At 43.0% G+C, this 25,835-nt stretch overlaps 1 protein-coding gene across 1 annotated transcript in view; it reads right to left on the bottom strand.

Annotated features, from left to right (window-relative positions):
- Nucleotides 1–971: 971 nt before the first annotated feature.
- Nucleotides 972–25,835, bottom strand: part of MYL3 (myosin light chain 3) — a 39,805-nt gene continuing 14,941 nt past the window's right edge. Inside the window, exons 2-7 of the mRNA XM_069859208.1 lie at nt 17,042–17,069; nt 10,942–11,091; nt 9,548–9,721; nt 8,212–8,289; nt 6,700–6,735; nt 972–1,724 (exon numbers count right to left, since the gene is read on the bottom strand). Of these exons, the coding sequence (XP_069715309.1) occupies nt 6,707–6,735; nt 8,212–8,289; nt 9,548–9,721; nt 10,942–11,091; nt 17,042–17,069 (459 nt within the window). The 3' untranslated portion in view covers nt 972–1,724; nt 6,700–6,706. The remainder of the gene's footprint in view (nt 1,725–6,699; nt 6,736–8,211; nt 8,290–9,547; nt 9,722–10,941; nt 11,092–17,041; nt 17,070–25,835) is intronic.

The following is a 25,835-nucleotide window of genomic DNA, read 5'->3' as shown; positions in this document are numbered from 1 at the left end:
AAACAATACTAAATATCATTAGGGTCCAAATATGTATTTATAAGACTAAAGTAAGATGCCTATGAAATGCTGCTTGCCTCAAGACAAACTAGACCCTAGAAAATCACAGGAGCCAACGCTGAGAAAGCAAGTGGATGCCCTGAGGAGATGGACCATTGGTGGTGACTGTGATGTCCACCTCTGGCACACTAGAGCAGACCTACTTGCTAATCTCATGGCCTTATCAATGGTCTGTTCAATACTTGGCTTTGTTCAGCACTGATGCTCAAGAGATGGTTTCTCTAGACTCAGTGATTAACGGGGACAATTAGTTTTGCCTCTTACTTGCACGTTTGTGTACAGTTAATCCAGTCTGGATATCAGCCATCACTGTCATTATCAGCATCATTCTACTTCTTCCTCTGCCGTAGCCTTTAGAACTGCTTTTAGCAGTTTATTGTCATTGCCATCAGCTTGGTACTACATTCAGCTCTCTAACGCTGATTTCTCATCTCAGTTATTCAATGGAACATTTTGTTACAGCTCGCATCCCCATGTAATTTGTTTGTGTTTTCTCGTTCATAGCAATTCTTCTCTGTGGGGATGACCTATTCAGTCATTGCTATGCAGTTTGCATCCTGGTATTACAATGTCCTTCTGATTATCTTCTGCTGATTATCTTCCCTCCACTAAGTTTCCAAGCTGCCTGTTTAAACAATACCTCGTGCTTAAATGGGGAGTCATATATTTAGACTTTTTGTTATTTCCTAACAAGCCATACCAGCCTCTAGTTTCTCCTTTTCTCGCCCCTAGAGGATGTAGCTTTTTTTTTATTTTTTAAATTGTTGTTACCTAGAAAATGCTCCAGGTTAATCCATGTGCTTTTTCACGCTTCTCAGCTTTGCTTTGCCTTTACTCAGGTATTTCCCAACAGCGTTTATTTCCCACTTCCCCTTCTCTCACACAGACACAGAAATGATGAGGAAATCAGGTGACAAAGAATCCCATGTTTTACTGCAAAAAGCTACAGAACCAAGATAAGTATATTAGAACAATTTCCATTGTGCATTGGGAAAGACACTTTACTTGTTTCATAGGTTGGAATGGGAAGCAATCCTCGTGGAGAAGAGCTGCATTTTAACAAATGCTGTGTACACATCTGTTTTGCTTTGACTGAACAGCTTGTTGTTGATTGCTGGACATTCCACTTCTACTATTTTTCTCAAAAGATGAAGAGTATTCCTTGCGTACATCAAGTTTATACAATTGGTTTAATTTCCTTTCTCCCATATTTTTTTAAAGCTATTTTTTTACAATTGTAATAAACACAAAGAGAAAGGTCCAGTTGCTTGGGTAGGGAGAGGGGAGGGAAGGATATGGCTAAATGTTGAATGCAGTTTTGATTTGTCATAAAAAAAAATTACTCCCCTTTTTTCCCTTATCTTTTTTCCCCTTTTGTATTGTTATTTATATACTATCAGTAAAAAATGACAATGCCCAGGTACTCATAGGTTAGATTCCAGTTTCTTCTATTTCCTGAGTGTATTGAATCTCCACAGAGGCCACCCTCTTCCCATGAAGAAACAAGACAAAACAAACAAAAAACCCAAAACATTTGTCCAAATAACTTTAGGGGCAGCACATTTTGTAGCTCTGTAATGGGAATCTGGGCTGAAAAATGAGAAGACATTCCAATCCGTTGAAATCCAAGGCCAGCATCTGGGCTTCTCAGCGCCTATCTTGTCCTAAAAATAAAGTTATTTTTAAGAATTAGAAGAAAGAAGAAACAAACAACGACACCAGGAATCAGCCTCAGTCATGCTCATGCATCTGTACTCAAATTATTGACAGCAAGGCCGGCAGCTGATTGTCCCTGCACTATGAAAATGCCAACTGACATCAGAGAGAAATCACACAGCATGACAAAACATCCTCAGTCAGTCCCAACCCCACGATCTTACGCTCAATGTGTAAATGATGGACATTAACATGGGAAGCAGGAACAGGAGGCAATATAGTCCTGTCAGCCGTGAAGATAAGATAAAGACTCAGCTTTCCAGAGAAAGAGTCTGGTTCCTGAATGACTAGACAGTTTCTCCTACTTCATTTATCACTCTGTTCTCTGTGGTCAGTCTCCCATTAGCAACTTTTGAACACAGGGATTTCTTTTTGCTAACATACAGCTTTCAGGTAAGATTCAGTTCCTGAACTGTAGGCATCTCATGCAATTTGAGAGCCCAAAGACATTCAGAATATCCACATACATGTGACAGAGTGTTCATGGGAGATATGTCCATCTCAGTGTTGGCAGTGGGACTCTGCTTCTATGTCCCTTCTTCAGATGAGGTTAATCACTGAGCATGATCCATTTAACTGAACCTCTTTTAGGTCTTGAAACAGAGATACCTGCTTTCATGTAGGCATCTGCTTGAAGGTGTCTTAGTCTGATGGGAGCCAAGGAGGACTATGTCAGCTGGTCAAATACTGATGGCATATTCTAGGATTTCACATGAGTTCAAACCATGGGGCTCTATTCACTTCCCCTCACCTCAGCACCTGGGGTCGCTTGAGATTTCCTAGAGAATCCTGCCTGGTTGCCAACTACCAGAAGGTACAAGTCTGCCGCGGACTCTACATCCCATCTATGAGGCCACGGATATCTGAGACACTTAGAACATCTCAGACACCAAGGATCTACACGTGGGACATCAAACCGAACCTCTGCATATACACTATGGACAAACCCTCCAGCTGTACCACTTTACTACTTGAGCTTATAGGTTTAGGATTAAATAGGGTATTTTTGTCAGACTAAGTCTATGCAGAAAATTAAGTATCTGAACATTCCAGACAACAGCCAGCTTGCTCCTAAATATGCTCATTCCCAGCATTTTGAGCTGTTTGATTAGCTCCCATGAATGGATATGGATATCCCATGAGATAAGGTTGACTTCGCCCATCACACATTCAGCTGCACGGTAGGGGAAAAGTTGTGTGCATTGACTTCACAGGAGGTCCATGTAGTTCATTGCACGTATCCCACAGCCCTGCTCCATGCTACAGTGATCACTGGACCACAAGCAGCTTTCTGTCTCTGTGTTAAAGCTTAATGTCTTCTACTGCCCAGCCTGGGAGTGTTTTGTAGAGCGACGTCTACTGTGGAGGAAGAATAGTTGGCTATAATCCTGCAGAGCATTGACCTTGGGGGGACTTTAGAAGCAGTGGAAGAGTCACTTAATTGAAGATATAATTGATTCTTCTGTGTTATATATAGCACATAGCACCGGGGGAGAAGCCAAGAGAGAGGCTGGATATAAGAAAAGTTAATGCAGAGAAGACACAACAACTATGCTTAGACAATAAAGAAGGGAAGGGAAGGGAAGGGAAGGGAAGGGAAGGGAAGGGAAGGGAAGGGAAGGGAAGGGAAGGGAAGGGAAGGGAAGGGAAGGGAAGGGAAGGGAAGGGAAGGGAAGGGAAGGGAAGGGAAGGGAAGGGAAGGGAAGGGAAGGGAAGGGAAGGGAAGGGAAGGGAAGGGAAGGGAAGGGAAGGGAAGGGAAGGGAAGGGAAGGGAAGGGAAGGGAAGGGAAGGGAAGGGAAGGGAAGGGAAGGGAAGGGAAGGGAAGGGAAGGGAAGGGAAGGGAAGGGAAGGGAAGGGAAGGGAAGGGAAGGGAAGGGAAGGGAAGGGAAGGGAAGGGAAGGGAAGGGAAGGGAAGGGAAGGGAAAAGGAAAGGGAAAGGGAAAAATGCAGTTAAGTTCTTATGCTGGAATACAGCTCTAGCTTTCCTCTAGCATTTGGGAACAGCCAAGAAACATGAGCTACTACTTTATTTTTGGACTCAGATCCAGATTCCCACTGAGTTCAGACCCAGTGTTCTGGGATTTGTTTGTTCTATGCTCTATGGCAAAGGGCCCTCACCCTTTCAAGGGTAAAGACTATGTTTGTCTTTCCCTAAACACGCCAACTGCAACACAGCAGGGAATGGAAGATGCCACCACTGAATGACGCCCATCATGGCTTATTGGCAAATCAGTGTCACGTTGGTTATCTGTGAGTCAGAAGCTCTCAGCTCCCTTTTCAAACCCATCAGGAGGCTGAGGGGAGACCTCATTGCTCTTCACAACTACCTGAAAGGACATTGTGGAGAGGAAGGAGTTGGGTTCTTCTCCCAAGGGACAGGGGACAGAATGAGAGGGAATGGCTTCAAGCTCTGCCAGGGGAGGTTTAGGCTGAACACTAGGAAAAAAATTTTCACAGAAAGGGTCATTGGGCCCTGGAACAGGCTGCCCAGGGAGGTGGTTGAGTCACCTTCCCTGGAGGTGTTTGAGGGACAGGTGGATGAGGTGCTGAGGGACATGGTTTAGTGATTGATAGGAATGGTTGGACTCGATGATCCAGTGAGTCTCTTCCAACCTGGTGATTCTATGATTCTATGATCATACCTTGCTGGCCCTTATGCTGCAGCTCCCAGCTCTGTGTCAGCTTTATCACTGCTCACTTCACTTCTTTGGTGGCTGACGTTGCTTTAGATGACTAGAAAGACTTTTTGAATCAGAATGGGAATTTCACATGGGATTAGGGATTGAAAACCTCCCTAAAACACTAGTAAGGGTCACACTAGATATGGGATTACCCAGTATGGCAGTGGGCCAGTCCATGTCTTTGGAATCAAAAACTGGTAACCAGTGTTGAAAAACTGAGTGCATGTTCAGAGTTGTTAAATGCCTTTAAGAAAGAAAAGTGAATCATAATAAGAAATAAACAGTCAGCCTGATATGGTGGGCAGCCTGATCTAGTGGGACATGTCCCTGCTCCTTGCAGGGGGGTTGGAACCAGATGATTTTTAAGGTCCCCTCCAACCCAAACTGTTCCATGATTCTATCATCTTTTTTAGCCAGTTTACATTTTGTTTAGTTGTCTCTTGGAACAAAAGTCTCAAAGACCTGCATGTGACTCCTACTTAATTTTCTCCCAGGGATGGCAGTGAACGTAATCAATAGTCACCCACACAGCAGACAGATCTCAGCGTGTTGTGATAATGGTACCTCCAATAGCAAACCAAAGCCTGGTCAGGACAGAGCAGAAAAACTAAACCATAGCAGAAGAAAAAAAAAAAAAAGAAAAAAACAAAGAAAACTCAAAACAACTAGAACAAATCTGAAGGAAGCCACTGATTTTCCTAGTCTATCACATGCTTCGCAGAATAAATGGAGTTGTTTAACTCTCAGATCAGTCCTTCCCCAAGAGCTGAACAGAGATAAATTATGGTGAATGTCTGGGCATCTATTCCAGGAATGCAGAAATAAACGCTGACCAGGAAATACTGGAAATAAAGTTCGGCTCATTTGCAATGGCGAGACAGACACCCTTAATGGCACTGTGGTTTGGAGAACACTTCTGAACAAAGCCAGAAGATGTGCTGGACAAAGCTCATGTCTTTTCCTGTAAAACCAACCCATTTGCCGGGAGATGCCGGGAGCCAGATTTATGGAAGGCAAATAAATATTCTGCAAGCGTAGGTTCAGCAACGTAGGCATGAGTTACTCATTCTTATCTAGCTTTCCTTGTATTTTTTGCCCACTCTTTCTCTAGTAAGCTCAATTCTATCACAGAATCATAGAATGCTTTGGGTTGGAAGGGACCTTAGGGATCATCCAGATTCAAGCCTCATCCAGCCTGGACTTGAACACTTCAAGGGATGACGCAGCCACAGATTCTCAGGGCAACCTATGCCAGTGCCTCACCACACTCACAGGAAAACATTTCTTCATAGGAACTAACACGTATCTCCCCTCTTTCAGCTTTAAACCGTTCCTTCTTGCCCTATCCCTGCATTCCCCAATAAAGAACCCTTCCCCAGCTTTCCCTTGGGCCCCCTTAAATACTGGAAGACTCTAAAGTCTCCCTGCAGCATTCTCTTCTCCAGGCTGAACAATCCCAACTTTCTCAGCCTGTTGTTGTAGGAGAGGTGCTCCAGGCCACAGATCATTTTCATGGTCCTCCTCTAGACCTGCTACAACTCTACCTCCTCGGTTTTTTTATGAGAAATCTAGAAGCAGGGACTTGTAGTGGACATGAAAAATGCGGATCTTTTAAAGTTTCCAGTCAGTCACAAAGGAATGAGCACTTGATCTTTAGAAATCAAATCCTTTCAGGATATATTATATTGGACTTCTAAAATGAAGGCATCCAGATTAACAAGACAATAGCAAAATGTCATAGAATCATGGAACCATTTGGGTTGGAAGGGATCTTAAAGATCATCCAGTTCCAACACCCACTAGATCAGGCTGCCCAAGGCCCATCCAACCTAACCTTGAACATCTTCAGGGATGTGGCAGCCACCACTTCTCTGGGCAACCTAGGTCAGTGCCTTCCCCCTTCCTTCAGAGGAAAATATTTTTTTCCTAAGATGTCATTGAAATCTCCCCTTTTTCATCTTAAAACTACTCCCCCCCACCTCCAATCCTTGTAATCCTTGGTAAAGAGCCCCTCCCTGGTGTTCGTGAAGGCCTGAGGTGGGGGAAAGGAGACTAACATCACTGATTTTCTGTGTATTTGATAGGATGAGAATAACATTTTACTTATCCTTGTCCTGCTTGTCTGTACAACATGCTGGAAATATTCTCTCTCTTTGATCAGCCTCTCACACATTCTTCAAGCCTATCCCAGATGCCAAAACCAAAATAACGGGATATTCAATGAGGATAGAAGAGACTCACCTGGAATTCAGTTAGCCATGATATGTTTCACAAAAGCTGGAAAAAAGAGAATGTGAAGGGTCAGTCATTAACTTCTTTTCATTGAACTCAGTAATGCCTTGCTATGTCAGCTTGGTATCCATAACTTGCTCAATCCTTTACCCCTGGCTACCATATGGAAGTGTCTTTCCAAGGTACACAGGCATGAGAAACCCTAGGTCCTCATCTTGCAAGGTTTTCAAGACTTCCCAACGTTTGAATTAAGTCAGAGGGCACTGAAGGTGCTTTTGGAGGCAACCTCTACAATCCACAGTGGGTCACCAGGTTAGGTATCATGACCATATCTTCCCAGTGAACTCAGGTTTAGAAAAAAGCGAGATATTTCCAAGCCAAATTAAGCTTTTGTTTCAAAAAGTTTCGGCTTCCCTTTTTCTACATTTTAAAAAGCATTCATTATATAGAATTTTGAAATTCAAAAGGAAAAGGCAAAATACATTTTGCAGTAATGAAATATTTCTTTCCTTCCTGGTAATCACCTCATACTGTGAATTTCACTGAATTCAGTTTAAGTTCATAAGTAATTTGGGTTGACAAAATCTACAGATTTCTACCAATAAACCTCTTGTAAGAAATGTTTCCCTGAGCTCAGATCAGTGGTATTTATAAATATAAGGAGGCCACTAATCCAAATTTTCATAAAAGGCTCAGTGAGACAAGCTAAACCAAGGTGATACAATGGTCAGTCACCAGTTAACCTTAAGAAGGACTCAACTATGTATAAGAAAGAGCATGTGTTCATGATCCATACTAGAGTATTCATGATATCGTAGAATCACAGAATATCCTGACTTGGAAGGGACCCACAAGGATCATTGAGTTCAACTCCTATTCATGCATAGGACGACTCCAACACTCAAATCGTGTGTCTGAGGGCATTGTCCAAATGCTTCTGGAATATTATCAGGCTTTGCATCATTTCTGCTTCCCTGGGGAGCTGGTGGTTTTATTCAACAACCTGCAGCATGTAGGCTTGCAAGACGCAGGACAGAACCATGGTCCATTTACTTATGACCAAATCCTTCTATTCTGGCTTTCTACAACAGCAATGAAATAAAATGAAAGTTCTTTGGAAGGTAATGTAGGATTCTCCAGGCAACAAATAGGATGTTAAGAATAACAATTTTTGCTGAGGTTTTGAGGGAAAATTGTGCTTTTCAATAACGAAGTCTCAAAAGGGACGTGTGATCTCTTTTTGAGAGAACAAGGAACTGTGGTAGCAGTAGAAAACTTAATGCAAATTTTCTTGTTAAAAAGGCAAACAAAGTAAGAATATGCAACCCCACCTCCTAAAAGGGTCACAGCCATTCATCTTCAACAGATAGAGGTGAATTATAGCATCTGAATTGGTCTAAAATTTGGAAAAGGACACTTCTTTGTACATCAGAACTTCCACAAGTTTGAACTTTCACAGGATCATTACAACAAAGCCTTCAAGCACACAACCACTGCTCAGACCAGAGTGGTCCTACCTACCTTCATAGTTAATACAGCCGTTGGCATCTTCCTGACCAGCCATTAGCTTATCAACTTCCTCTTCAGTCAGCCTCTCACCTGGGTGGAAAGCAAATTGTTTAATACCTAAACCCCTTTTTTAAGTATTTACACAGCACAGCTCGAAGAATTAAAAAAAAAAAAAAAAAAGAAGAGAAATTAAGGCAGAGTTTCTCTTCAGTTAATTTTGTGGTGCTGACTGCTGGGAAAGCTACTTTTGAAGTTGTAAACTGAGAAAATGTGATCTAAAAACCAAAAAGACAGAATGGATGTGGAAACCCACATGATATGATGTTCACATACTCATACTTCCAAAAATAAGCTTTCTCTAAGTGCCAGATCTTGAAGGCTCTAGTCACTTTTTAATCAAGTCCTCACTAAGTAAACTTTTAGTAGAAGCACCATCTAATTTGCCTAGGAGTTTGAGGTTCAAGAAGACTGTGAAATCAAACTTAGGATCCATTCCATTTAATTTAATTATCTAAATATTAAGTGCCTATTTAACTGTTAGCCTTCATTCTGGTTAAGCAGAGATCAATCCAATCCACCTCATTAGTCTTACATTAGGGACTGATTTTAGGATGAGATCAAATGATTTCTAGAAAAGTAAGGGAAAAATCTGAGAGGGATTTCATAGAATCATAGAATCATTTAGGTTGGAAAAGGCCTTTAAGATAATCAAGTCTAGTCATGAACTAACATTGCCAAGTCTACCACTAAACCATGTCCCAAATGCCACATTTACATACTTTTTGAACACCTGAAGGGGTGGTGACTCCACCACTGCCCTGGGTAGGCTATTCCAGTGCTTCATCACTCCTTCAGTAATGAAATTTTTCCTAAAATCCAGTCTAAATCTCCCCTGGCACTACTTGAGGCCATCTCTTCTCATCACTACTTACTTGTGAGAAGACACCAACCCCCACCTCACTACAATCTCTTTCAGGGAGCTGTAGAAAGTGATGAGGTCTCCCCTCATCCTCCTCTTCTCCAGAATAAGCAGCCCCAGTTCACTCAGCTATTCCTCACAGCACTTGTACTCCAGACACTTCCCCAGCTCTGTTCCCCTTCTCTGGATGTGCTCCAGCCCCTCAATGCCTTTCTTGTATTTAGAGATGTCAATATAAACAGAACAGCTAATTCTTAAGATTGAAATACTTCCTGTTGGTACTTATAAACCAGGCATTGTCACGTTGTTTTGCATTACTGGAAACAAAAGGATGCTTATGAAACTATTCTGTAAAGGTTACCTAGAATGGTATAAGCTGAATGGGAAAGACCTCAGCGGTGAAACTGCATGAGAAGAGGTTCAGCTTACCCAGTGTAGCCAAAACGTGTCGGAGTTCAGCCCCCATCACTGTTCCATTTCCCTCCTTGTCAAACACACGCAGACCCTCTACGAAGTCCTCATAGGTTCCCGTGTCCTTTGTCTTGGAAATGTGCTGAAGCATGGGCAGGAAGGTCTCAAAGTCAATCATCTTCGAGTTCATCTCTACAAAGACACAGATGGAAATTAAAAGTTTTGTGGATTTTGTGAGAGTTGAGAACTAATCATGGGGCGTTCATCATGTGTAGGTGGTGAGGGTAAAAGAACTCTGGCAATAAATGCCAGCTGAAGGGAAGAAAAGAGAATAGAAATATCTTCAGTAAGCATGGAGGGATGGATAGAATAGGAAAAAGCTCTGGCAAAGAGAGAAATATGATTTTTTAATGATACAGAGATAGAGAGACAGACCAGGTTGCATGAGGCTTTAAGCAACTTGATCCAGTGGAAGTTGTTCCTACCTATGGCAGGGAGAGGTGGAACTGGATGATCTTTAAGGTCCCTTCCAACCCAAACTGTCCTATGACTCTATAGATAGATAGCTGTGTCATTGTATGGGACATTTGCAAACATCAAGGAAAGAAAACACCATTAGACTCCCAAGGCTGCTTAATGCAAGACAGAAGTATGAAGCTGAGCAGAAGGCAGTATGAGAAGCTCATTCCCAATATGAAATCAGCTTTACTTTGCTGCCCTAGAGCACAGAGATGTTTAAAACCATACTAGGAGAGGAGGTTTGTAGTGAATAAGGCCGGAGCAGGGCTGTGTATCCCATTTTCCTCATTTTTTTCCTTTCAAGAGCATCTTAGGGTGCTATGGTCCCACCTGTCATGGCCATATCATGGCATATCATAGATGTAGAATGAGGGTCTAAGTGTCAGTTGCACCTCAGTGGAAGGAAAAGGCAGAGAAGCAATGTATGTAGATATGGTTTGAGAGAGATTTCCTTTGATCTGAAGAGGTATCCAGTGTATGGTGGGTGCTAAAGGGAGATATCACTGCCATCATTACAGACCCTCTAACATAGCTATGTCCTCACATTCAGTCTATCACTTTGTTTCTGTGGATGTCTTCAAAGTCTCTGCATTCTCAGTAAACACAGGTGATTGCCTGTCATCAAAGCAATCTCACATAGCAAAAATTTGTCATTGTACAACATGGATGCACAGGGCCACTAAATTAATTCATTTTCCTTAATTTGATACAACTACATTGACTATGATATCTTTTTTTCCCCTCATTTAATTTTCTGCTGTTGATTTGCAGAGGCTGTTCCACATCCTTTCTTATTTCACAATTAAGCTTTCCATCAGCAAGCCGAGACCTCATCTGCTTCACAAATAATTCTTGGAGTCATCTTTTCCAAAACAAACAGAGAGAACACCAACCTTCTGGCTTGGGTCTGCCAAGCACCTTCATGACCTCAGCCTGGGTTGGATTCTGCCCCAAAGCTCTCAAGACATCTCCGCATTGCGCGTATGTGATTTTCATCTCAGATTTAGGAGTCCGGTCAAAGAGTGAGAATGCTTCCTTAAATTCTGGAAGATAAAGAGATAAAAAGGAACGCATGTTATAGTCCCTGACATAAAGTCAAAGCAAACATAGACCTATCTCTGCCTGATTATTTGTTTTGCAGTTCAGGAACAAGTTTGATGAGCTTTGTTGTTGCTGTTATTAGCAATGTTTGTGTTCCTCCTCCCCTGCATTTTCTGATTCAATCAGGGAATGGAATTGGAGACATCAAATGCTCTTTTCATGATATTTCCATCTCAGCTAACATTGGAAAGTTCAGAAAACCTTGTAGAAACAGTTAGCATTGAGGGCTTTCCTGCTCTTCAGGAATACTCAGGTCAGCACAGAACTTATTAGCAGTTCTGCTCATTAGCTACCTGGGTATTGTATTTAGCGTTCTGCATTTAGAGGGCACTGAGATAAACAAGAACTTCTTTTAGCAAGTAAGAAGACATGCAATGATAACCTACTAGAATAATCACACAAAAAAACCCAGCGTGGAGGAGTCTGAGGGTGTATGGTAAACCTTATAATTTATCAGTTGTTGTATTTGATAGTGTCAAGAAGCAGATCATAGAAAGACCTGAGTTCGAAGGCAGCCACAAGGATCATCAAGTCCTACTCTTATCTCCTTGTAGGACAACCCCAACATTCACATTACGCAGCTGAGGGCACGGGCCAAATACTTCTGGAATATTATCAGGCTTGACACCATGACTGCTTCCCTGGGGAGCTGCTCCAGTGCTCCACCACCCTCTGGGTGAAGAACCTTTTCCTAACATCTAACTTAAACCTCTCCTGGCACATCTTCCTGCCATCCCCTCAGGTCCTATCATTGGTCACCAGAGAGAAGAGATCAGTGCCTGCTCCTCCTCCTTCCCCTGTGAGGAAGCAATAAACTGCGATGAGGTCTCCCCTCAGTCTCCTCTTCTCCAGGCTGAACAGACCAAGTGACTTTAGCTGCTCCTCATATGACTTGCCCTCTAAACCCTTCACCAATGTCGTGGCCTCCTCTGGATACTCTCCAGTAGCTTGATATCCTTTTTATACTGTGGCACCCAAACCTGCACACAGTACTCAAGGTGCATCCTAGAAGAATCCTCTCATTTTCCTTTTCTCTAGCATCCAATCCAATTGCATCTGGAGAAGTCAGGTTTGCTATGTCATCAGCTACCGACGCCAGGCCAGATCTGTTGTGTGGAGATGCAATCATTCCCTCCACGGGTTTCACATCTGCCTGTTTTCCCCTGTGCCCCCATGCAGAGCCCTTTCTTGTCAGACAGCCAGCTCCCCTCCACTAAATCCTTGTGAACGTATCTTCGTGTCTTCTTTTTACTTCTGGCGGAATAGGGAGTCTCATGTCACTGTGAGCAGCAATATCTTGATAAGAGTATTCCAATGGGTGATGGTCCCTGCACCACCACTAATTGACAGTCAACGTAAGATCCCAGGGGAGATATCCCTAAACATCAATATCTGACGTTTGCTCCTCCTTATTGGAGTCACAGACACATTGCAGAGACACAGGAGCATCTCAGGGTATAAAAACAGCAAGACTGTTATCTTTTTCTGAACACGCTGCATAGGGCATGGTCTACAAGTGCTCACAAATATCCCTTTGGCTTTAAAGATGTGAACCCCTGAATCTGCCCCTTGTCTTGCTATTACTCATCTATATATGTTTTCCTCCTACTCTCCAAACACAGTAAGGCTGTCTTTTGTTTTGACTCATTCAACCATTCATCCATGCTCCCTGCATGCCAGATTTTCTCCATCTTTCCCTCCTCAATTCCTTATCCTCCTCTTTATTCCCCCTCCTCCTTCATTCTTTCTTTCTTCTTTGCTTATTTCCCTCTCTTCTTCCTTTCTCCCACATCGATGGGTTTGCCTTTAAACCATTCCCACTCCTTTTTCATTCTTATCTTTCCATTCATATCTTACTTATTTCCTTCCTCATCCAACACTTTCAAACAATGATGCATTTTGTCTTTTGGGGCTATTTATTGCTCCTTTTGTTTTCTTCTTTTCATTCTCCTCTTTGCTCTCCCTTTCTTTTTCTCCCTGCTTCTCTTTCCTGGATCTTTTCCTCCTCTGTCACCAGCTGGAGCCCAGGTCCCATTGGCAGCCCTCGTTCCAGCAGAGGGCAATAGTGGATTTTCATGGGCTCCTTGCTGACAGTGTAAGGGGGCCAGAGCCCCACTCCTAGCTCTGTCCCTTCCTGGGAATCTCAGATGAGGTGTATGAGAAACACACTTGAGCTACTCATCTGCCTGCTGCCTACCTACTCCCTGAGAACAGTGGCCTGAGCACCCTTCACATCACCTCCTAAAGGCTCACAATTCATCATAGTACTGACAGCGCACATTTCTCTCTTCTTCTACTTTTTTTTAAAAAAAATCTAAAATGAGACGTAACCACCTCTGACCAGTACACTGGCCTGTGGGCTTGGAAACCCCATTTTGTCAACATATAGAGGCAACCTATTTTTTTCTTTTCTTTCATTAGCATTTGCGTTTGCTGGCTTAATGCAAATTTCCATCAAAGCAATGAAACCAGCATGGCTATGGTCTCCTTTGTCCTTCTGCTTGCCGTTAAACCACTGGCAGGAGCAGTGTATATTTTCATATGCATAATTGCTACCTATCTTCTCATCTTGAATAGCTCATATTCTTCTCTTTTCAGCAATTTAGGGGAGGGCTGAAGAAACCAGGAATCCAGTTTTGTAAATACGCATGGCCACAACCAATGAATTTCACTTGCAGCTGAGACAGGAGGACATGCAAAGATGGGTGTTCCACATGGCTTCACACACACATCAATCTTCTCTTTCTGAGACTAACATTTAGGCGGCTAAAATAACACTGAATCCTTACAGGGAGGTAAGTCTGGCACAGCAAAGTCTTTTCCTTAGCAAGGGGTTCAGAGTATCGTAAAAGACAGGGGTGGAAAAGACCTTGAGAAGTTGCATTGTCCGTCAGAAAACCCATGGGGTCAAGGATGATAGACTGTCAGACAGTAATTTCTAATACATGGGATGGATTTGCTGTTGATCTGGTTTCAGCCGACACATGAGGAAGCACCTGGGCTTCCTGAGACACCTAAGTCTTCACCTGGTCAACACAGAGAAAGCGTGATTTTTACATATTAGAGGTCTGTCTTTTTAAAAATCAAATAAAGTTATGACGGGTGACCTTGATCTCCTGATATCTTCCTGAAAAGAGGAAATTTGACAAAATTACAAGTGGAGTTCAGGGCCAAAAATAAAAGCAGAACACAACATGTGTGTCTGAATACCCAAAGGAAGGAGAATTGGCAATCTTGGAAGCCTGAGAGAGTGAGGAAGGAATGGGAAGCAGAAAAATTATCAAAAAGATGTATGAATGTAGAGCTCCTTCAAGTCCCAACTCTCAAGTCATGGCAACAGCCAGTATAACAGCTACAAATCACGGCAAGTAGTGTTTGCTTTCTAATCTGTGCTTTTAACACAAAATAAAACAGTTCAAGCACTGGAGTACTGGTTGCCCACTTTCTTTACCTGGTAGCACATTTCTTTGGAAAGGTTTTGCCATGTGCAAACTACTGTAGAAAACAGCGTGTGCCAGGGACAATCCAGTGACAACTGGGGATTGTGTTGTAGATGTAATTCTACATCTGAAGAATCTAAGGTTTACATAGGAGTAAATACCTATCTAGCAACTATCAGTCTGTCTGCCTACTCACCTACGAATCTAAGAACCTTCTAAAGGTCAGGTGAAAGGAAAAAACAAAAGAACCAGAAGAAGCCAGGAGGAGCTTCCAGGTCCCAGGTGATGTTCAGACCATTAGGTCTATGAACATCATCAGAACCTATGAAACAGCTGTGGGATTAACCCTGAGTGGATTTAGCATTTCTCCCCAGTGCTAGCACATAGTAAAACTCTTACACTGTTGTAGCTGACGTGGAGGTCTCACAGCCTTTCTCACACAAATAATGTTACCTACTTCCTGCCCCATGGTTTTCTGTCTGGTATTTCAAGGACATCCTGTTTCATAAGTCCCAGATTCCCAACTTTTCTCTGCACACAATGAGTACATCTAGAGCAGAAGACAGCTTTAAGAAAAGAATAAAAGGAAGAAGACACGACCTTCTGTTTCTAGAGATGGTCTCCACCTGCTCTAGACCTGCTGCATTTTATGACTACCCTGGAGTTGCTCTAAATCTGCCATTTCTTAGCCATTCCAATGAGCTGATGGCCAGACAAGGTTGACACCTTTTTTTGAATAGGTCTTTTCCCATTCTCTGATACACTCTCTAGAGCTAGTTTTCCTCAGGGAGAAGGAAAACAAAGCATGGAAACTAGGTGGGTCCTATCCAATCCTAAAAATTCTAGTTGCTAAGAGATCCAGCTGTTGTATTCCGCTGGAAGAGTTCAAAGATTTGGCACTTAGAACTGTGCCTATCCTGCTGTTCTTCCATGACTTTGGGAATGGAAAAGGGGCATATTCCCAGAAATTAACTGTTGTCTCCAATCTCCAAGTTACTTTTGACCTGTTGTTAGAAAATAAAGCCACAAAGTTGGTGAAGGGTCAAAAGGGGAAGGCGTAAGAAAAGCAGCCAAAGTCACTTGGTCTGTTCAGCCTGGAGAAGAGGAGACTGAGGGGAAACCTCATCGCAGCTTATTGCTTCCTCACAAGGGAAGAAGAAGGAGCAGGCACCGGTCTCTCTTCTGTGATGACCAATGATAGAACCATTGATAGAGGGAATGGCAGGAAGATGTGCCAGGAGAGGTTTAAGCTGGATATTAGGAAAAGGTTCTTCACCTAGAGGGTGGTAGAGAACTGGAGCAGCTTCCCAGGGAAGCAGTCATGGTGTCAAGCCTGATAATATTCCAGAAGCATTTGGCCCATGCCCTCAGCCACATGGTGAGAATGTTGGAGTTGTCCTGCGCAGAGACAGGAGTTGGACTCAGTGATCCCTGTGGGTCCCTTCTAACTCAGGTCGTTCTGTGATTCTGTGATACTGTGAAGCCATCAAGGAGGGCCTGGAAGTCCCAAGTTGATGTTGGAAATCTGTGGCAAAGCCTCAGTCTCTAAGATATTACAGCACTTAGCTCCAGTTCAGAAAATCCTTCGTTCTTTATCCCTCCTCTCTGAATCAGCCGGACTGGATCATCTGTGATTTTTTTTTCTCATCTGTTCTTATTAAACCATTTTCTGACACCATCTTTCACAGGCTCTACCAAGTTCTACCAAGCATTAAAGACCAAAGCAAAATTCTGCCAGATGTTTGACTCCATCTATCAATTATCCCTTTAAGTAAAATCTAAGCTGGTCGTTGAGGGAAAAGGGGACAGCTGCAGCAGTAGTGTTCCCAGGACTTGGTGCATGAGGTTTCAGTATCGGTTTCCTGGGATATGGAGTTCTGAATCTAATGCTGACCTTTTGCTTGAAAGGAAAATATCACCATCGCTGTCATTGTTTGCTGGTTTCTGGAGAGCTGTCACAAAACTGTAACACATTAAATACTGATTAAATACAGAGAAAAGTTCTCAAAAGCAGAGTTGTGAGACTTTCTCTTGAAAGGATTGAGATTTTGTCAGAGGAATTTTTTTTTTTAAAGAAAGGGTATGTGTTTGGACTAAGGTTTTGGTGGTGTGGGGATTTTTTTTTCTTTTTTTTTTGGTTTTGCCTCATTGGTAGAGAAGCTGAGCTTTCCTTTAATGAAATAAGAACATAACTTGCACAGTACATGACTTTCCCTCTGTTTCTTGACCAAGTCAACAGAAGAGAGATGGAGCAGGAGCAAAACCATGAACTAAAACATGGGATTCAACTCCCTTCTCTGAAATAAATGACCTTTAAAGGTGCTTTCCAACCCAAAATATCCTGTGATGCTCAAGGGAGCTCCAATACCACGCCTGTGTCCACCCCAGCACTTGCCAGCACCTCCCAGTGACTGTCTTTACTGTGCACAGAAGAGAAATCCATCTTCCTCACCTTCAATCTGATCAGGAGTGAATTCAACCTGGAAGAGACAAAGCATAAAAACCAGATAAAAACAGAAAAATGAAGTAAATAAGTTCACTGAGTTTGTCAGCAGCACAGCGAATTCACAGACAATGTGAATTTACACCAGAATTTACAACTGCTTCCCAGGGAAAACTAACAAGATGTGTGTCTTCGCTGATGGGGACATTCCTGCAGTGCAGGAAGAGTGACAGTTTGCCCTTAAGGTGAATATATAAATGAAGACAAATCATATTTTGATATGCATAAATATGCAAATGCACACATACAAGGCATGCTCTTGGGACAGACCTAACAGTACATGAATACTCACCCTTGGAAGAATTTCTCTGTGAAAATACATGACCCTTCCCACCTCCTCACATATGTAACACCCCACAAATTTTGGGTCAGACATTCCTTATGAAGCCGGCCACTTCTCATTGCTTAGTATCAGATTTTGTTCCTTAGTATCAATGCAGTCAAGTGGAACAAAGGTATAGTAAGAACCTGAAACACAAACTCCCTGTTTCCTTGTTTCAAGGTGAAACGCGATGATGTGACACATCCCTTCATCATCTACTTGGCGTTTTCACAATATTAAAGGGTGGAGCTGTTGTAACTCCCCAGCTCTCCAGTTGTAACATGGCAGAGCAGGACAACCACCACCTCTTTATTCCATCCAGGGCTCAGTGGACAATTCCCAGATGCTTTCCTATCTCCAGAGACTATGAGACACGCAAGAAGCTCTGGCATTCATAGAACAAAATGAGGACCTACAGTGCAGATGCAGACTGGCCTAAACTCTTATTTCCTATAAGTGTCTTGCCTTTCTCTCCTTACCATAGTGTTTCTGAGCATCTTCTGCCTTAGGAGAAGGAAGAACCAGAGAACATCTGGTCAACTTGGAAGGCAGGACTCAACACTTACCCTGCAACTGTTGAAAATCAGATCACTACTTTTGCCTCTGCCCTGTTCAGTCGTTATCTGAACTAGCTCGTTCAGGGGATAAACACTTTGTTTGCAATCATCAGTTGTGAGTTAACTTGAATGAAACAGAATTAATAAAATAGTTACCTGCGTGGCAGCCAGGAGGATGCCTGGAAGGAAGCATTTAAGGAACAGAAGAAAGGATCCTCCAAAAGAATAACAATGCTCTTCCTTTTCCAAATGTATTAAGGGGTCCAAGCACATCTTTGTCATGAAGATTATAATCATCTACGTTGAACTCCATCCCCAATACTCATACTTTAGTTTAATTAGAAATAAATTAGTAATGCTTTCACACAGGTGCATTGTCGGCAGCAGCCTTATGCCTTGTGTGTGTAATTATATCAAGCTTTGAGAATCTGACTGAAGTTAATAGAATATTTGGTTTATTCAGGAATTAATAGCCGCTGTGGGTGAAAGAAGGTCAGAGTGGCTGCCAACTCATACTTAAATCACTGTGATGGATTGCTTTGGGAAGAATTCATCTCAGATACATTTAGATGTAGACATCCAGATGTGTCAGTGACCCCACATTTCTTTCAAAGAATCATAGAATCATAGAATCACCAGGTTGGAAGAGACCCACTGGATCATCGAGTCCAACCATTGCTATCAAATACTAAACCATGCCCCTCAATGCCTCGTCCACCCGTCCCTTAAACCCCTCCAGGGAAGAGGACTCAACCCCCTCCCTGGGCAGCCTCTGCCAGTGCCCAATGACCCTTTCTGTGAAATTTTTTTCCTAATGTTCAGCCTAAAAATGGGCACTTCTAAGGTGTGGTTTGACCCATTTTAGGTCTATACATGGGGACAAGATGAGTTTTGCTCTCATTTTCGCTGGGTGAATCAATCAGTTTTGCTGTGATGATAAAAAGAATGTGGGCAACTAGCACAGATGTAGACGTCCTTTTCCGATCTGATGAGTCTCCACCCCAGAAAGCAGGAGCTAGACCTTTGGCACAGCAAAAAAAAAGGAGGAATGCAAATTCCCACAGCTGGATCAAAGGGTAGGTTTGAGCTGAAGGGCTGAGTGTGCCTCACCTCTAATCATAGCCCTGATAAAAACACCACTTAGAGCTGGAGGACTCTGCACAATGGCTGGCAAGGTGGTGGCAGACGACTTGACCAGACCTACCACCCAGGCACTGCTTCCTCTCAGGAAAGCTGAAGAGATGTGTGGGTGGCAACTCCTGCTGTTTTCTCCTCTCTCAGCACATACCACTGTGGAGTTTTAAGAAAAAGTGACTCACCATTTACCCAGCCACAAGGTATCACAGAAGATGGATGAACAGCCTTCAAGCTATATTTAGGTTGAAAATGGCTGGGGTTTTGTTTTCCCTTTCCTTTCCCTCAGATGGAGCACACAAAACCAAAACCACTTTTGTGTAGCAAGAGCAAGGGTGGAGCTGCCCATGAGGACAGCAAGATCACTGCCCCAGAGACCCCCTGCAGGAGGGATATGGAGGACAGGCTGTAAAACTGGGGTCAGTCTAAGGCAAAAAGGGTAAATGAATCACAATGCTTTGTAGCCACAGATAATGACCCATAGACACGCTCTGAGGCAGCTCTGCTGCTGCTGCTCTCCTGCAAGGGAGCATCAAAGGGAGTGAAAGCCCTCAGTGGTATTTCTGATGCCCTAGCCAACTCCTGCCTCCAGGAATTTCACTGCTGCAGATCAGCATTGCCCCACGCTTTACTGAGCCTGGTCAGCAGAGCATCTCCCAAATCTGGAGGCTGCAAAACCTACTCATATGTCTAACGCGAATTTAATTTCCCAGATGTGGCTTTATGTTCTCCAGTTCCTTGGAGTAGACTGGGATGATTTCCCTTGGGTGTTGGTTGGTTTGTTTGTTTGTTTGTTTGTTTTAAATCCGTCACTTCAGAAGAATTGAATTTCCCCTGCTGTTTCTTCTGTTGACAACTGAGGTTTTAAAGCAAGGACATTCCTACGAGTGCTGAGCATCCACAGCACCAAGGCTCACAGTGGCAGTATTTGGTACAAATCCATATGAGAGACAGAGGTGTTGACTGCTAATCTCTTTCCACTTGTCTCCTGCCCTGATGAATGGTCTGTGCTGCATGTTCTTTGAAGACAGAAGACATCTGAATTAAATCTTTTCCATAACAAATGCCAGCTTTCCTGTTGGTTTAGCAATCTTGGCTTCAAGGGGTCATCATCTGCTCACTGATGGCATCAGCTGTAGCCCTAATACTACTGTCTTCTTTGCTTAAACAATGACATTAAGCTTGTTTTGTCCCACAGACTCTAGGAGGGATGCACGCACCCCTTGGCTCTGTTAACGTCATTCACAGCTTCATATCACAGGGAATTTCTTTATAAACCCATAGTATCTCAACCAAGAACATAACTGTACATGATAAGTCACACATATCTGAGTCTGAAATAAGTCCTATTAATAAAACTGTTGCTAACCAGCAGTAAAAAGGTTATCTAGGGGGAAGCATTTGGACAATGAAAGCAAGAAGCCCCTCCAGAAAAGGCTTATTTCTTCTTGATTCGTAGTATTCTGGGGAACCTTAATACAAAGGGTAAGGTTTTTATTTAGCCATGCAGGGCTAGTTTTGGAGAAAAAGAGAATTGGAGGTTTTATTGTGCTCTTGGAAGACCAATTTAGGAGGCAGAAATGCAGCAGGCAGGAAGTGTCCCAGAAGGTCATCAAGATCAGTATCATTGTGTTGAGGTTACATTTGTATTTCACAAGCATGTGGGATTTTTTTTCCCCACTAAGGCATTTTTAAACCTATTAATATATATCATCTCCATCATCCCCTCTCCCATCACTTTCTGCCCAGAGGAATTATGATGGACATGAACTCCCCCACTGCCCATGGGCAAACCTGGACACGTGGTCAAGTCTCATAGAGCTCCACCCCTTGCTGTTGTTTGATAGTCACTCCTGATGCCACATCTCCTTTGCCTTCTGAAACTCTTTTGGTACATCTACATTTAGCCTCCAGGGTTGCCCTAAGGACTTTCCTCATTATTTCTACTTATCTAAGGGTCTGGTGGGAGGGAAGGCACAGTACAGCAGACACTTGACTAGTATATGGGCTGTGACACATGACAGTACAAGATGCTCCATCTGGTCTTGAAGGAGAACAGCTAAAATATTGCAAACATTTTGCAGAATAGAAACTCAACCATAAAACTCTACTGATACTCTTTTCTCAGTTTTATGTTTGGTCCTCAATGTTTGCAGAAGAAAAATTATTGCAAGTTGACCTGAAACAATAGGTCATTTTGGAATGAGAGAAAATTGGGAGTCAAATGGAGAGCTCAGTTGCTGACCTTTTGCAATACCTAACTGGACTAATGATGAAAATGAAGTGAAAATAGAAATCAATCATTATTTTCAGCTGAATTGATGAAGCTTTTCATTAAAAAGATATGTATTTCAAGAGGAAGAAAATGAGGCAAAGTCTTTGTCAAGGTCTTGCATAGGGTATTGCTGCATAAGAAAACACAAAAGCACTTTTATTTTCCTCCAGCCTGCGTTATTTTCCATCAGAAAATGGTTACATTGGATCTCTCTTTTATTTGGGATACCCGAGAGCAGAAAAATTACAGCAGTATAACACCACTGCTCCTACCATAACTTCAGCAGATTGGATGGTTTCCAGGTCCCTACTGTCTTTTAGAATAAGCCTGGATGAGGTCTATCATGTTGTGGCTTTTGATTCACCTGGTTCTTCAAGAATTGGATGTAAAAGCACTGTGTGAAGGACCAGAGTCTGGTTTGGGGTCAGGAGGCATCGTTTTGGGTATATTAGACACTACAAGGGATGCTTCCAGGTGATGACAGAGATGAAGAGGGGAAGAGCTGAAGTAGGTGAAGGAGGTGTGAAGGGCTACAGAGAGACTGAGAAATGCATTCAGGGCACCCGTGAATTTCCTACCCCAATGAAAGAAACACAACCCTGAGCTTCAATACCTTAGACTAAATCTTCTCAGTCATATCCTTATGCTCCGAATCTCCACTGAGTGAGGAATCACAGCCTGAGAAGTCTACAGGGCTCAAGTAGGTCAGCTTTTTGCTTTGTAGGAAGCTTGTCCAAGCACACGACCACCCAAAGCAACCTCACCTTTGGTGCTGATGCTCTACATCTTCAGCCTAAGTCAGAGCCCTGGGTGGCAGTCTCCTGGCAGGGTTTCACAAACCCTTGCATCTTGCTTTCCTGCAAATACCTTCTGGGGCTAGAGGAGTAGTGCTCTTTTCAATCACTGTGCTTTTCCAACTCTGGTAGCAGCCTGCAAATTGATAGCTCCCTTTCTCAGATAGGGGATGTGTTGCCACAACTTTCCAGAGAGAAAAGGGAAAATTCCAGAGTCTTGACAGGATAACGACACAGTTGCTTTGGAGAACTGAGACAGTTTCTGGCAACAGCCAGCACCAGAAATATAAAACACTTTTTAGACTGACTGTTCTCCCTATAGCAAGATGGTTTTGGATTCGCCAACCATTTATTGACGGCTGGCTTCCTGCCTTCTCTGCAATTCCCCCCTTCACCAGCCTCACCAGCAGATGTTTGTTCAGATGTTCGCAACCATGGAAGAAATTATAAAACCTAAAAAAATACATTATGTTAAGTCCTGGAGGGCAGAATGGGGTGTAGGAGAAGTCAGACATTGCCTGTGCTTTCTGTTTGAAGTAAACACTAGCTCATGGGCTGCATCTCTGATGGAGAAGAGAACTCCAAGGATACAATTTTTAGACCACATTGCAACACGTCTTGGGACTTCAGGCCCTTAAATCTCCAATTAAATGGATGCTGAGAAGGAAAAAGGCCCATTTCTCAATACACATGCATGGGGAATGGTTGACTCCACCATTTCTCCCATAATTATGGGACAGCATTACACTTATGCCCCTTGCAAGATCATCTTAAGACGGAAGGTCTCGAGTAGGACAGGGAACATCAGTCACCAGATAATATGTTTGGTGGCTATGGTATGTTGGAAAGTGCCCTGGAAAAGTGAAACATTACTGTATTTAATTTGGTAAACAGTTTAAAGTGAGAAAAAAGAGACATTATGATTATTCTTCACATAGTTTTTTGGCATAAAAGCTTTTTCTTTTGTCTTTCATTTCCAAAATAAAATGTTTTGTCTAGTAAATACTGGCAGCTTTTTCTTCTCTTTTTTAACATTCCATTCTTAAATTCAAGTATTTTTATATTGAAGCAGCATATTTCATGTGAAATTGACTTAAAGAATCACATTCTCCTCACACCAAACCCTACCAAAACAATTCTTTTTGGTCTGAAAAATTCTATTTCAAGTTGCCAAAAAAGAATTTTTGTGGCTTTTTTTTGTGTGTTGTTGAGACCTAGTCTTGAAAATTCAAGCTGGTTTCTTCTAATATTTTAATTCCACCCCCCAAGCCTAAAAACAACCACCTTATGCTGAACTGATTTCCCTCTCTGATGACACAGTTGTGTAACTCCTCTAGTTTGGTGCGCGATATGCCAGCCATGCTAGCAGTGAATGAGACTATATGAAGCATTTACTTGGCCTCAGAGAAATGAGCTTGATGAGTCTCAGGTAAGACATAGAAGAAATGTGTTCATAAAGCGAAAGTCTCCTGGAAGCAAAGGAGTCATTTTTGGATGTGGAAGCTGCAGTTCTTGATCACATACAATGAAGCCTCTTGAGAAACAAAATACCTTAGCACAGCACCTCCACCAAGAGCACTAGCTACCACAACCATCTACCAGGCTCTCTTTCTCCAGGATGTAGTCTAACAGTGTTTTGCAGCCCAACAATACCCAAAAAAGAGCTTCACTGTCCTGTGTAGAAGACAATAAGACTTTTCCAGACATACTCTGATGCAACACCACGCTGTGCAATGTGATACAAACATCACACTCTCCCAGGTCTCTCCTAACAGGGTTGTTTTTCTTCATCATCATCACTGCAGCCATCACCACCTCTAGCCCTCCAAGGGCTGGGACGATGCCAACTGCCAGTCTCCAGCAAATTCAGTCCATACTTGTGCACTTGCAGCTCCTGTAAAATCAAACAGTAGCAGGATCCCTTTAAAACGTCACACCCCTTGTCTTATAAGAAAAACCAGGACTGAGCTGCCAAGAAGCCACTGTGATAGCACACTGGCAATGGCAAGAACCCTGCTTTTGTTTCACAAAGCTGGCAGGCATAGCGTTCATGCCGCTCCCAAAATAATCCTGCTGTAACCCAGCCCCAGTTTCAAAACTTCCCTGTAGAAAATCCCCAAGCACTAACTAATATCTGCCATACTTCATGCTCTGAGGGTTTAGAATCATAGAATGGTTTGGATTGGAAGGAACCTTAAAGATCACCCAGTTCCAACCACCCTGCAGGGACACCTCCTACTGGATCAAGTTGCTCAAAGCCTCATCCAGCCTGGCCGCGAACACCTCCAGGGTTGGGGCACCCATGATTTCTCTGGGCAACCTGGGCCAGCGCCTCACCACCCTCACAGAAGAACATTTCTTCCTAAGATCTCCTCTCAGTCTTCCTTCTTTCAGCAAAAAGCCGTTGACCTTCATCCTATCCCTGCACTCCCTGAGACAGACCTCTTCCCCAGCTTTCCTGCAGCCCCTCCTTGAAGTACTTAAAGGCTTCTATAAGGTCTCCCCAGAGCATGAACTAATATCTGCCATACTTCATACTCTGGGGGTTTGTTTTTGCTGTTTTCTTTAAATTCTTTTCCAAAGCAGGACATTATTCATTGCGAGCTGAAAAACAGCGTGCTCTGATCTTGCTGTGTAACCACAGCTGTACTGGATGTTCCTGCCTATCCCCAGCACCACCAGGGAGCTCCAGACCAAAGAGTCCCAGCTGGGAGGCTGGTCAAGACCATAGAAATTTTAAATCCTACCTTCTTATCAAAATTTCAAATTCTGATGGAAAAATAAAGAGAGAAGGAGAAACTCCCTCTCCCAGCCACCAACATGGGTTTTCCCTTTCAGTTCAGCCTGCTGGAGTCCTTTGCTTGACTTAGAGGTTTATTTATTTATGTAGGAAGAAGCCAAATCTTCTACAACCACAATCAGAGCTGACATTTCAGAGTTTTGGTTTGGTTTTTATTTCGGTCTGCTTACAACGGTGTCCACGTCCAAAAGTTGATCATATTAACAAGTGCTCTGATCCGTAATGGTTTTCTCCAGGCTTTCCAGCGGAGCTTGCAAGGTGACACTGAAGAACAAGTTTCTCCTGAGAATCACAAAGTCTGTGCACATGCTGCAGCCCAACAGCCTTTCACACTCCTTATAGCCAGCTCCTGCCTCTTGCTCCCAATACACAAGGTTGTTAGAGGCAGGTTCAGTCACTGTGTTTATAAGGTGTTGTCAGCAAGTAGCATGGCATGGGATGACATTTTCCTTCCCAGTTTTTCTTTCTTTCTTCTTTCTCCCCCTAAAGACTCATCAATTATTGTCAGGCTGATCTTAACCATAATTGGGTTCCCAGTGATGCTCTTGTTTAATTTCCCTGTTCCTCATTGCTGTTTTTTTAAGACTGGGTGGGTTAGGAATCGATTTGTTTTTCTAAGATTGTCCACAGGAGCAGACTTCTCACAGGAGGTTTTTCAGCCACGTCTGCCCAGTGGCTGCATTATTCTACTGCTTCCCAGAAAACACAATCAATGGATTGTCACAGTTTCTATTCTGGGTTTAGGATGTATTAAGTGTGCTGGAGCACAGAGGCTTTTGCAGGCTGGCTCTGGCCAAGGCACCAGTTGAGAGCCACCTTCCTTCTCAGTGTGATCCCAGCAGGGTGGGCTACAGGATTCAG

The sequence above is a fragment of the Phaenicophaeus curvirostris genome, chromosome 6 (genome assembly GCF_032191515.1).
Source record: "Phaenicophaeus curvirostris isolate KB17595 chromosome 6, BPBGC_Pcur_1.0, whole genome shotgun sequence".
NCBI classification, from domain to species: domain Eukaryota; kingdom Metazoa; phylum Chordata; class Aves; order Cuculiformes; family Cuculidae; genus Phaenicophaeus; species Phaenicophaeus curvirostris.
The sequence above is the reverse complement of the archived record's forward strand: the minus strand, read 5'-3'. Positions and strand labels throughout refer to the sequence as shown.